This window comes from Triticum dicoccoides, chromosome 4B, assembly GCF_002162155.2.
Source record: "Triticum dicoccoides isolate Atlit2015 ecotype Zavitan chromosome 4B, WEW_v2.0, whole genome shotgun sequence".
NCBI classification, from domain to species: domain Eukaryota; kingdom Viridiplantae; phylum Streptophyta; class Magnoliopsida; order Poales; family Poaceae; genus Triticum; species Triticum dicoccoides.
This window is the reverse complement of record NC_041387.1, coordinates 683,965,856-683,979,250: the sequence shown is the minus strand read 5'-3', so window position 1 is coordinate 683,979,250 and position 13,395 is coordinate 683,965,856. Positions and strand designations below refer to the sequence as shown.

The window sequence follows — 13,395 nt, the reverse complement described above, 5'->3', positions numbered from 1 at the left end:
CCTGCGGTACTACCGCTCCAAGGAGCAGTACTACCGCATGCCTCAGAAAAGCAACACTAGGAATCCTTCTTTTTGCATAAACATGAAGATAACGGAGGATGCTCCAAAGCGCAAAGGGAAAGGCGGTGCAAAAGGAGTACACGTGTACGTGATGATTCCACCCAAACCTTTCCAACGTGGACCCCCTCTTAATAGTACGGCTATCCTACGACTCAAATCCACCAAAAGAGACGTAGAACACCACCGTCTTCAAAAGTCTTCGAGGGGTACCAAACCGTTTTGTGCCTAGTGACGAAGCGATTGAAATACTCAAGGTACACGATTAATCCGCAAAAGCATTGTCATCAATCACCAAAACACCTTAGGAATAAATATGCCCTTACACACGGTTTAATGGTATAACATTGACACACATGGCTCTCGCATCCTCACTACTAAGTGCGTCGCCGAGAAGTACGCCATCGTGCAGTCCTTTCGACCCCATTGTGGCACCCTCTACCAAACAATGCCAAAGGCAATCCCCTAGCATGCGTCGACGTCAGCAATAGTCAGTGCATGGAGCCACGACAGTGCACAGCTCGTCGGGATAAGAAGTGAGGAGGAGAGAGATAATGACACCCAAAAAAGAGCACTTACATGGCAAGCGGGATACTAGAAAACCGGTGACATGTCAGTGGGTTTTCCCTTCTTTCTGGTTTTGGACAATTCGTGTTCGGTATCAGAACATGAGGGACAAAATGTATGTAACCGAAAAAAGGATAAGGGACCAAATGTTAACCTTTTGCAAATTCGAGGGGCCAGAAATATACTTTTCTCTTTAACAATTATGTAGTTTCCGGGAGGTGTGCATGTGAGGTGGTACGGCCAGCTCACGAATAAAAGGGTCGTGACGGGTCAGTGGTCTTGGGGCTTGACTTGAGGGATCGGCCTAGCCTAGCACACACTCTGGCGGGTCGAAGGGATCGGCCCGGCCCTTTTATTCGCCCGTGCTGCCTTTTTCACCATGGGCCTTGAGTCCAGAGTCCAGACGCTTTGGCTTTGGCCTTTGGGTGTGCCCCCCTCTCCACGAACGACGACTGTTGCCGAATATACTCCGTCTCCGTCCCCAAACCGAAACCCTCCACCCCTCTCTTTCTTTCGTGCATCCCACGCCCACCTCGCCGCCGCCGCCGCCGCCGCCGCCATGGCCGATCCGCGGCTCTACCCGTCGGGATCCGCCCCTCACCGCGACGAATCCACCACCGACGGCTCCGGCCGCCGGCTCTACAACCCGTACCAGGACCTCAACATCCCCACCGCCTACAAGAACCTCTACGACCTCCCCACCTCCCCCGAGTTCCTCTTCCAGGAGGAGGCCCTCGTCCAGCGCCGCTCCTGGGGCGAGAACCTCACCTACTACACCGGCGTCGGCTACCTCTCCGGCGCAGTCGCGGGCGCAGCCGTCGGCCTGCGCGAGGCCGCACACGCCGCCGAGCGCGGCGACACCGCCAAGATCCGCGCCAACCGCCTCCTCAACTCGTGCGGCTCCGCCGGACGCCGCGTCGGCAACAGGCTGGGCGTCATCGGCCTCCTCTACGCCGGCATGGAGAGCGGCATGGTCACCGCCCGGGACGGCCAGGACGACTGGATCAACAGCGTTGTCGCGGGGCTCGGCACAGGCGCCCTCTTCCGGGCCGCCCAGGGCCCCAGGTCCGCTGCCGTCGCCGGCGCCGTCGGAGGGGTCCTCGCCGCCGCCGCCATGGCCGCCAAGCAGGCAGCCAAGAGATACGCGCCCGCCCGCCTTCTGATTGATTGATTGATTGATTGATTGGTCGATGCCATCCTCCCGCCACCCGGTATTAATCTCCTGTCATCAATTGAATCGAATCAATTGGCCAAGGATGCAGTACTAGTTTCTTGGGTTAATTATTTGAGAAGGGTCATCTTCTCGACATTATTATGATATGTTAAAGTGTTATGCTATATGAAAACAACAACGATGCCATCGGATGGCATCGGATCAGCAAATTTCTGACATGCCTTGTTGCAATGTAACATCATCTTCTTTCTTCATCACTACTACTACTTGGTTAGCGACCTAGATAGATTGTCGTGGTGTCAGACTCAATAATGCTGGAGAGTCGAGGAAATCGTGGAATGTAATGTTCATTGCATGCTACTCCCTCTGTTTCTAAAAAAATACAAGTCTTTTTAGATATTTCAATATGGAATGTAATGTTCATTATATTCACTCATTTTGCACCGTATGTAGTCCATATTGAAATCTCTAAAAAGACTTGTATTTAGAAATTATCGTGGTGCTTGCTTTGCTTCATGTCTGATGAAAATATTTTGCCGTAGAATGGCAGGTTAATTGGGTATTTCTCTTATCTTTCTGCTCATGTTATTCTTCTTGAATGCCACACTGCTATTTCAAGAATTAACTAGACTTGATGAAAAACTTGAGCTTTTTGCATTCTACTACTCACACTGCGTTCTACTTGTGTCCTTTTCTCATCTTTCTGCACATGTTATTATTGTTACGGAACGCTATACTGCTATTTCAAGTAACTAGACTAGAGTTGATGAGAAACTTGAGCCTTTTTGCATTCTGATAATTTAACAACAATGCATTAATTGCTACTCACAATGGAATGCTCTTATCCCTATATCCTTTATACAGTTATATGCCTATTCCATTCGACCTAGCTGGTGGGTGTCAGACTCAATAATATGTTTGTGTGCGTTTACATTATGCTGGAGTGGAGAGTCCAGGACATTGTGGAATGTAGTAATGTTCATTGTAGAGTAATTTCGCTAGGTTATCTTGGTGCTTCCTTGGCCTCTCTTTGTGGTGAAATATTTGGCCGCAGAATGATAGGTGGTTAATTGGGCATTTCCCTCATCCTATTGCAGATGCTATTGTTACTGCTATTTTGAATAACTAGAGAGAGATGATGAAAAAGTTGGGCTTTTTGCATTCTATTCTAGGTCCTTTTTTGATCTTTCTGCACATGTTACCGTCACTGAATAATGCTCTACTTGCTATTTCAAATAACTAGCGTTGATAAAAGAAAGTTTGAGCTTTTTGCATTCTATTCTAGTATTGCACAATGCATTCTCCTTGGGTTCTTTTCTGATCCTTCTGTACATGTCATTGCTGCTACAGAATGTTGTGCTGAGAAACTTGAGCTGTTTGCTTTTTGGTATTTTTTTTATTTTAACAATGCGTTGCTACTCACACTAGGATGGATGTACTGTTATTTGGAATAACTTGAATTCATCAGAAAGTTGAGCTTATTGCATTCTGCTATCGAACAATGCATTGCTTGCTACTCACACTAGGATGCTGTATTGTTATTTGGAATAACTTGAATTCGTCAGAAAGTTGAGCTTATTGCATTCTGCTATCGAACAATGCATTTGAATCATGGTTATATTTGCACTTGTCCATAGATAGATTCTTAATTCGGTTAAGATATATTACCTCCGTCCCAAAAGGCTTGTCTCAGATTTATCTAGATACATACTACAGGTGTATCTAGAGTTGTAGACACTAAAGCAAGTAATTCGGGACGGAGGCCTATTTCGATCCTGGCAGCTTGCTAGTGGTGGCATATGCATCGATCCTAGTGCATATTGGCGCTCTTCCAGATTTTATTGTTACTGGATTGGTGTACTGCTTTCAAGTAACAACTTGATGCAAAAATTTGAGCCTTTTCCATTCACTTGTTTCTTGAGATGGTATTTTGCATTATTGAGTTATTTTGCTTTTCTCCATACATTCTTTATATATGATGATATTCTTGCCTATTTCAATCCTGGCATCTCACTAGTATCGGCGGCATATGTATGCATCCTGGTGTACAGTAATAATATCTACAGGAATAACTTGATGAAAACTTGAGTTGTTTGCGTTCAGTATTGCACAGTGCACTCAGATGTATGTTATTATCACTGAAATGTTTGTGCTGCTGTTCCTATATTGACATAATTTGCTACGAAACGCAACTGTGGCGTACATTACTCTTTGAAGATAGATAATTTTGGCAGGCATTATGAATTTCCAGACTTGCGGCGTTTTGCATATGAATCTTCTTTTACTAGTGATGATGATGATGATGTTGTTGGTCATATTCCTCCGGCCTTCCTCTGTGGTAACTTTCCAACCAATTGTTGGACTTTATCAACTCATCCAGTTCATATTTGTCGACTGACTGACGCAAGCATTATGGTTTAGTGATTGTATATGTATTTGGAAGACGAAACGAGCATTTCAAACCAATCGAAAGTCGAATAAAAATCTCATCCCTTTCCTTGAGCAAGAAGAAGGGTTTCCTTACTTACTTCCTTCCTTGCTTCCTACAATAAAGGCTCGATCATGGTATTGTAAGATTGCGGATCTGAGCGTGCAGTCTTCAGTTACAACATGTGTTGTATTCTTCAGTTAACTTCACGTCGGTCCTGCCTGATTTTTTTTTATTTTTTTTTGAGAAGAGCAATTTTTGGGCGGGACGCCTAGCGACCGTCTGATTGGCGCCTTTTAGTCCATTGGATCTCAAGCGCCTCTTTCCTCTAGCAATAGCAATGCAGGTTTGGGGAGAGATTCCGGTCCTGGAGCATAATTTCTACTCTTTCATAATAAGGAAATAAATATAAGAGCATTGATCTAAATGTTTTTTTACATCTTTTTCCCCTTGATCTCGTGCATCTCGCTGACCCATTGCTTCTCCCAGAAGCGCTCGTTTTGGTGTAAGCCATCCCAACCCAAGAGCTCCGCCATGGCCGCCTCTCCGGCGAGCCCCGCAGCCGTCGTTTCCATCGTCCCTTAGGGCAACCGAGGCCAGCATCAGCACCACCGCGTCCACCCAAGCCCCTCCCCGTCCCCAAGACTCCCCGAGCGCCAAATATGTTGAACCAAGGGCGTAGCAGCGTCGTTCCGGCGACATCTACGGTGACCTAACACCGGTGAGGCCCAGATCTAACCTCGTCCGTTTGTTTCAATCCAACAGCTCACACACGCACTCACTTACCAAATCGGTGCCGGCCAATCACGTCTTGGCACGTGTCCCACCTTATCTAAAACATTATTCAAAATAATTTCCGTCTAATTGAATTATTTGGTAGTTTTATACAAAAGCCCTGGGCAATGCAAGACTTGCTCTTTCTGACCTAAAGCAAGAGCTTGAGAAGAAGAAAATGTCTGACAAATCTACCACTAGCATTCATCAGGTTATGAGGGCTAAGGCAGAGAAAGAGAGGGATGAGATGAAATATCTAAACTAGAGGTCAAATAAATAAACTTTAGTAATTGTATTGATTCAAAACTGGAGGTAAATAAACAAATAAATAAACAGGCTATTGAATTTTATTGATGCAAGCGCAGATAAGACTTGAATTGAACTCTAGTAAATAATTTTGGGATTTATAGTTGACCTTAGTCTAAACTGGAGGTTAAATAAATAAAGTTTAGTAATTATATTGGATTTGTATTTGATTTTAGAAAAACAATAAACGTTCACCGCTAAGGTTCCGGGTCTGAAGAAGGAGCTGCGATTTACACACCCCAAAGTAAGTAGTACTAGCTAGTTTCGCGCATCTCTCATTGATTCTAGTTTCATCAATACTCCACTGAGTACCATTATCATGCTTGCTTCTCAGTTTGATTGAACTCTATTCTCGTAAAGTGCTTGTTGCAGGCACCCAACACTCATTTATGTGGATACTACGTATGCGAGTTCATTCGCTACTATACCTCTGAACGGGCCTCCTATGAGAAACAATTTGAAGTACGTAAACAATATTCACAATTTTATTTTATATATTACCATCAATTGTGTTGAGTTTCATTCATATATATGTATTGACCCCTTCTTTAAATTAGATCTGGCAGATGCGGGATGAACTCCTACCACATGATCGCATACGAGCAATTCAAGAGGAATTGGCGGGTTTTTTCTTGACCACGTCATACCTGAACAATGAGAATATCATGTGAAATTGAAATTGTTGTAAGGGATGTTATATATTGTACATATGTAGCAGCGTCGGATAGATACACTAGTGCAGAACCGGGCTTTACTCCCGGTTCGTAAAGGCCTTTAGTGCCGGCACTAAAGGGTGGAGACTAAAGCCCCCCCCTTTAGTACCGATTCGACACGAACCGGCGCTAACGTGCCACCACGTGGCACGAGCCAGGCCCGGGTGCGTGTAGGACATTAGTACCGGTTGGTAACACCAACCGGTACTAAATGTTTGGGGGTGTTATGGTTTTATTTTTTATTTTTCCATTAATTTTGTGTTTTCAATTTAATTTAGTGATTGTTTTACATTATAATGAGTTGTTAAATCATTAGGTGAAAGTACCGCAAATTAGTTTCGACTGGATGCATGTGGATCTTATAGCTAAGTGATCAAGTATATGCCATATCCATATTATACTTGATCACCTAATTAAGTGATCAAGTATAATATGAATATGGCATATACTTGATCACTTAGCTAGGATCCATCCAGCTAAAACTAATCTGCGGTTTCTTTCATAAATGATATAATAACTCATCATCATCATCATATTAATAAAAGACTCTTGCATCATATCATCAACAACAGTATACTAGCTAGCTAAAAATCATCATAGTCGTCATTACCATTATTTAATCATCATAGTCATTACCGCTATGTAATCACCACCAACACTAGCTTAAAGAAGAAAAATTCACTTGTACCAGAAGCAAAGATATCATCGAGTTCAACATGGTCATGATATTATAAGCGTTCATAACACCACAAAAGAAAATCACTCTTTGAGATTAAGTTCAGGACGAAGAACACGGACATGAGAAGACAAGTACTAAGAGCATGAACTAGCTAAATCACTCCTACTGCTCTCTCTCAGGTAAAATAGCATAGAACATGTATAGCTCTCCTGATTCATCATACTGGAGCATGCAGATGAACCTGTCTCCTAATCGTGGGCCGCGCTTCTGATTGCTGCCCCCTAGTACTTCTCTGAGATCGTTAACAATTTTGCTCCAATCTTTCACTATTAAGCATTCATCGCTTTTAGAAATCCTGAATGCACTCATGTGCAATGTAGGATATCTTGGCCGTAAGCTAACCATTGAAATGCGACCTTTAGTCTCGATCCACTGAGGCACAACTATCATCGGGAGTCCCTGTTGAAGAACATCGTATAGTAATTAATATACTTAGCAATGAAAGTTTAGCTTCAAAAATAATGTATGCAAAAGATGCACTAATGACAAATAGTGAAAATCTTACCATCTTTCATAAATAGATGTGACCATAGTTCAATACGATCACTACTGGTCGCACGTTTTGAGTACTAACATTTTTAAGTGCAGGAAGAAAATTTGTCTTGACAGTATGAAGATCCTCAAGCCATGAAACATAATGACTTATCTCCTCGCAGTTTAGTTCAGCTCCGGGACAGTAGTAGGTCTTGTCTATCAAGCGCCGGACATGTTTGCTTGAATGGAAATAAGCTGTCAATAGAAATTAGTTGTCAACTATTTTTGAATAAACAATATCAAAGATATAAATATGGTTGAGAAACTCACATAATGGTAGAACTGGAGGTGTCTGCACATCGACCCAGATGTCTCTATTACCTTCAATATCATCTTCCGGACGAATATCAGAGGTGATAACCATATCAGGCTCAAATGCATAAGTCTTGCATAGTGCTTGCCAAGTTTTGCATTCAAAATAGGTGTATGTGTCTGCATTGTATAATTTAAGGTTGAAAGTATAACCATGCTCGGTGTTCAGGTAAACTCTCTTTACCTCCATAGTTTCCATAGCACTGAAACCTACCTTATCCAAGACAAAAATTCTTGCATGGTAGGGGATGCGCTAGTAGAATAGTGAAAATTTAAAATTATAAGTTGAAGCAAATGAAGCATATATAAGTCATGCTTAATTACGAAAAAAGACTTGTCGTTGTGACTTACTGTATCCACTTCGAAGGTCTCATCCAGCTTGATGCTGAAGCGCCTATCATCAATAAGGAAATTTCTATCGCACAGGCCGTGCTGGTCTTCACAGTATTCGCACATAATGAAATCTTTTTCGTCGTTAGACGACATTTTCTATGTTCATATAGGTGAAACATTAAACACTTACTAGTTCTATTAATTCAACTAATTCAACTAAGCATTTACTAAAAATAAACTTGTTCTATTAATTTTCTTACTAAAATAAAGTAACTAGTTCTATATAGTAATATTTTAATTAGATCATCAAATCTCAGATACCTAAATTTTCTTACTAAAAATAAACTAGTTCTATTAATTCAACTAATTCAACTAAGAATTTACTAAAAATAAACTAGTTCTATTAATTTTCTTACTAAAATACATAAAGTAGCTATATATATTAATATTTTAATTAGATCATCAAATCTCATATACCTAAATTTTCTTACTAAAAATAAACTAGTTCAACTAAGCATTTACTAGAAATAAACTAGTTATATTAATTCAACTAGTTCAAATAATCTCATATACCTAAATTTTCTTACTAAAACTAAACTAGTTCTATTAATTTTCATACTAAAAATAAACTAGTTATATTAATTCAACTAGTTCAAATCTCATATACCGAATTAATATCTAGCTAATTCATCTAACAATTGACATTAATATTTAACAATTTTTCTATCTAATTCATCTAACATTAACATTCTAACATTCTTAACTACCTAATTCATCTAACATTAATCCAACAGAAAACATAAAATAAGTAAAAAAAATATGTGTGTGTGTGTGTGTGTACGAGCGGGGGGGCGGCGGCGCGAGACGGCGACGCGATGGGGACGGCGCGACGACGGGCGGCGGGCCGGGGGCGACGGCTAGATCGAGACGGCGATGTATGGGGCGGCGGCGCGAGACGGCGACGACGGGGACGACGACGACGGGCGGCAGGGGCGACGACGCGCGACGGGCTGGCGAGGGCGGCGCGCAATGGGCGACGGCGCGAAGAAGTTGGAGAAGAAGTGGTGGTCGATGAAACTGAATTTTTCATAAGTGACATATATATAGGAGGGGCCTTTTGTTGGAAATATGCCCTAGAGGCAATAATAAAATGATTATTATTATATTTCCTTGTTCATGATAATTGTCTATTATTCATGCTATAATTGTGTTATCAGGAAATCATAATAAATGTGTGAATACATAGATCACAACATGTCCCTAGTGAGCCTCTAGTTTACTAGCTCGTTGATCAACAGATAGTCATGATTTCCTGACTATGGACATTGGATGTCATTGATAACGGGATCACATCATTAGGAGAATGATGTGATGGACAAGACCCAATCCTAAGCATAGCACAAGATCGTGTAGTTCATTTGCTAGAGCTTTTCCAATGTCAAGTATCATTTCCTTAGACCATGAGATCCTGTAACTCTCGGATACCGTAGGAGTGCTTTGGGTGTACCAAACGTCACAACGTAACTGGGTGGCTATAAAGGTATACTACAGGTATACCTGAAAGTATCTGTTGGGTTGACATGGATCGAGACTAGGATTTGTCACTCCGTATGACGGAGAGGTATCTCTGGGCCCACTCGGTAATGCATCATCATAATGAGCTCAATGTGACCAAGTGGTTGGTCACGGGATCATGCATTACGGTACGAGTAAAGTGACTTGCCGGTAACGAGATTGAACGAGGTATTGGGATACCGATGATTGAATCTCGGGCAAGTAACGTACCGATTGACAAAGGGAATTGTATACGGGATTACTTGAATCCTCAACATCGTGGTTCATTCGATGAGATTATCGTGGAACATGTGGGAGCCAACGTGGGTATCCAGATCCCGCTGTTGGTTATTGGCCAGAGAGCTGTCTCGGTCATGTCTGCCTGATTCCCGAACCCGTAGGGTCTACACACTTAAGGTTCAATGACGCTAGGGTTGTAGAGATATTAGTATGCGGTAACCCGAAAGTTGTTCGGAGTCCCGGATGAGATCCTGGACATTACGAGGAGTTCCGGAATGGTCCGGAGGTGAAGAATTGTATATAGGAAGTCCAGTTTCGGCCACCGGGAAAGTTTCGGGGGTCACCGGTATTGTACCGGGACCACCGGAAGGGTCCCGGGGGTCCACCGGGTGGGGCCACCTATCCCGGAGGGCCTCGTGGGCTGAAGAGGGAATGGAACCAGCCCCTGGTGGGCTGGTGCGCCCCTCTTGGGCCTCCCCTTGCCCCTAGGGTTGGAAACCCTAGGGGTGTGGGGCGCCCCACTTGGCTTGGGGGGCAAGTCCCCCCCTTGGCCGCCGCCCCCCCTTGAGATGGGATCTCTAGGGGGCCGGCGCCCCCCAGGGCCCCTATATAAAGAGGGTGGGAGGGAGGGCACCCGCACCCTTGTCCCTGGTGCCTCCCTCAACCCCGTAACACCTCTCCCTCTCGCTGAGCTTGGCGAAGCCCTGCCGAGATGGCCGCTACTTCCACCACCACACCGTCGTGCTACTGGATCTCCATCAACCTCTCCTTCCCCCTTGCTGGATCAAGAAGGAGAAGACGTCTTCCCCAACTGTCGTGGAATTAACACGTTAGATGTCCTTAGTGTGAGGACTTAGTCGCGAGGCCAACGCATCTATGTGGTAGCTTGAGAGGGGTTGAGCGGAATCGAGAGACGCAACACAAGACAAGGATTTAGACAGCTTCGGGCCCTGGGAAACATCATTCGGTAAAAACTCTACATGCTGTTTGAGGCTAGATCTCATTATCATCACGAGGGAGTCGCCGTAAACCGGCTCTCCTCTAGTTGTGTCTAGCCCTAGAGATTGTTTCTTGCTTGTCCCTCCTTGGGGAGCCCTGCCCCTCCTTATATATGTTGAAGGGGCGGGTTACATGTGGAGTCCAACTCGGACTTTAACTTAAACTATTTTGACTTCCTTTCCTGGGCTGTTCAACGTCTGCCGATTTAACATTGTCTGTCGGTTTAACAATGTTTGTCGGTTTAACAATGTCTGCCGGTTTAACAATGTCTGCCATCTATCTTAACTCTGTCTGCCATCTGTCTTAACTCTGCCGGTTTAACACTTGCCGGTTTACCGTCTGTCTTAGCCATCTGCCGGTTTAACACCCGCCGATTTACCGTCTGACTCAGCCATCTGTCTTAACGGTCTGCCGGTTTACCATCCGCCGGTTTACCAAGTCCCGGCCGGTTTACGACTCCGGCCGGGTTATACCGCGGGGTATATCCCCGACATTAGCCCCCAGTTTAATTTGGATTTATCCATGTTAAGCTGATCCTGATCATCCTTAAGTCCTTGTCACTTCCTTCTTATAGAAAATCCGGTTTAACAGGCTAGCTTCATAATCAATTTGCTGACATTAGTTTGTCACAGAGAAATATTGTGAAGAATAACTTCTTTGACTCAATTCCCAATGACTTAACAAAAATAACGGTCCTTGAAATCCTCATCTGATCTTCAGCCGGTTTAAGAATGTAGAACTTGCCGATTTATAAATATTGATAGCACTGGGTCATACTTGTAATTAACATCCAGCTTGAAAATATACCTCTTATATGACTATCACTTGTAGCCCCCAAGTCTTAAGAAGATAGCATAGCAACATCTTAAGACTTGCTTCAATATAAATATCACAATCTTGAAGAAATCCAGGTTGTTCATCTCAACCATTAGTCAGAATTGAGTATTCCATATATGTAGCCCCCAAGTGCCGGGTTGTCATGCTTGCAGCAACCTGGGACTTGTAATTTCCTGATGCTAAAAAAAAACTTCAACCAGTGTAGCCCCCAAGGGCCGGGTCATTATGCAATAACGAGCAGGGACTTCGTAAATGTAATCATGTAAACTTTTGATCAGCAACGTGTAACCCCCAAGGGCCGGCTCAGTAAGATAATATTGAGCTGGGACTTTAATATATACTTCAATGAAAATAACATCATATGATAACCCCCATCATAGGGCTTGAATACACGTCCACAAGGTTAAAAGCCTTGTGCTTTACCAAATGAGCAGTGGACCCTTCAATATAATGAATAAAAAGCTTTGTACCTTGAATTGTTTGACAGGAGCAATTGGTAGCCCCCAAGGGCCGGCTCATTATAATGTGATGAGTCGGGTCTTCAATAAGATGAACAAAGAATGACTTTGCATTAGCCCCCGAGTGTCATGGTGCATGCTTGCGGCAACATGAGACTTGCATATTTGATGTAATCTCAACTTAAATAATGTAGCCCCCAAGTGCCGGGTTGTAAGCCTGCAGCAACTCGGGACTATTCCTTCAATTGTAGAATAAAAATCATATCCATTGATAATATGATAGCCATTGCGCTAAAGCGACTTTGAAAACCTTAATCATAATACTGGTTATTGATAACCATAATAAAAATCCAGCCATGTTGGCTATTTTAATAGTATACCCAATGATTTATAAGCGCATAATTTCAATGGCGCAATCCAAATATATGATGGAGACTTATAGTCCAAAGCCAGGCCGGGTCAATAAACACCGGATTATAAGTGATTATGTACTGACAACTTGTAGTTGAAAGTCGAGCCGGGTTAATGAACACCGGGTTAATTTGATGACTGATAGTCATGCCGGGTCAATAGACACCGGTTCAACATAAAATTTATCAAAAGAGAAAAATCTTGACAAAGGAAAATAAAACCGTGTAGTCGAGGCTTTTTGAGGGCTGCCAGGCCCAAATTCGAGGCTTTTTGTGGGCTGCCAGGCCGCTGAGTTGAACCATTTAACAAAGCCTTTTAAGATGGACCTCCAACTAACCAATCACCTTTTAACTTTGACAAGTGCAGGGTCTCAATGAGAGTAACTGTCAAACGTTCGGAGGGCCGTGCCAGGATGACCTGGATAGGAGTGTCTTACTTGATGAAGGCAGGTTAACCCGGGGTTTTAGGTAAATATACCAGGCTTCCAAGCCGTGGGTCGATACCCAGCTACAAGGGTCCGTTCAAACTCCTTGGTATTGGACCAAGGAGCCCCCAAGTAACGTCATGAGCTGTGCTCATTAGGTGCCTATGTTTGAGTTGTGCATGGCATCCAGACTCTCTTTGGCCCCTTGGGTGTGAAGCTCCCAAGCTTTGTTGTGGCATGATAGCCGGATTAATGGACAGAACTCCGCTTTGTAAGCTGAAGCCCCCATGTAACCAATAATATGATAAGCCAATAAGGCGGGATACCCATGTTTGAACCGTGCATCATGGCAACAGGTCCTCTTCGGCAACCTTTAACATTTTGCAAGAAATAAATTCTTCTTGAACTGGGATTTTGAATCGGATATTGAGAGTTTCAAAGCTTCGTGATAGATAAATTTCCCTTGAACCGGATTGTAAACCGTATACTTGGAGAGCTTCAACACTTTATGAGAGAGATGTCTCTTGAACCGGAT

The 13,395-nt window shown here is 43.4% G+C and overlaps 1 protein-coding gene across 1 annotated transcript; it reads left to right on the top strand.

Annotated features, from left to right (window-relative positions):
• The first annotated feature begins 1,040 nt into the window (after positions 1-1,040).
• Positions 1,041-2,369, top strand: LOC119292378 (mitochondrial import inner membrane translocase subunit TIM23-1-like). The gene has a single exon (XM_037571238.1). It carries the CDS (start codon positions 1,184-1,186, stop codon positions 1,793-1,795), a length of 612 nt encoding a protein of 203 aa, XP_037427135.1. The 5' UTR covers positions 1,041-1,183; the 3' UTR covers positions 1,796-2,369.
• The last annotated feature ends 11,026 nt before the right edge of the window (positions 2,370-13,395 follow it).

Coding starts and splice junctions, on each gene's coding strand:
- LOC119292378 (XM_037571238.1), top strand. CDS start 1,184: ATGGCCGATCCGCGGCTCTACCCGTCGGGATCCGCCCCTCACCGCGAC.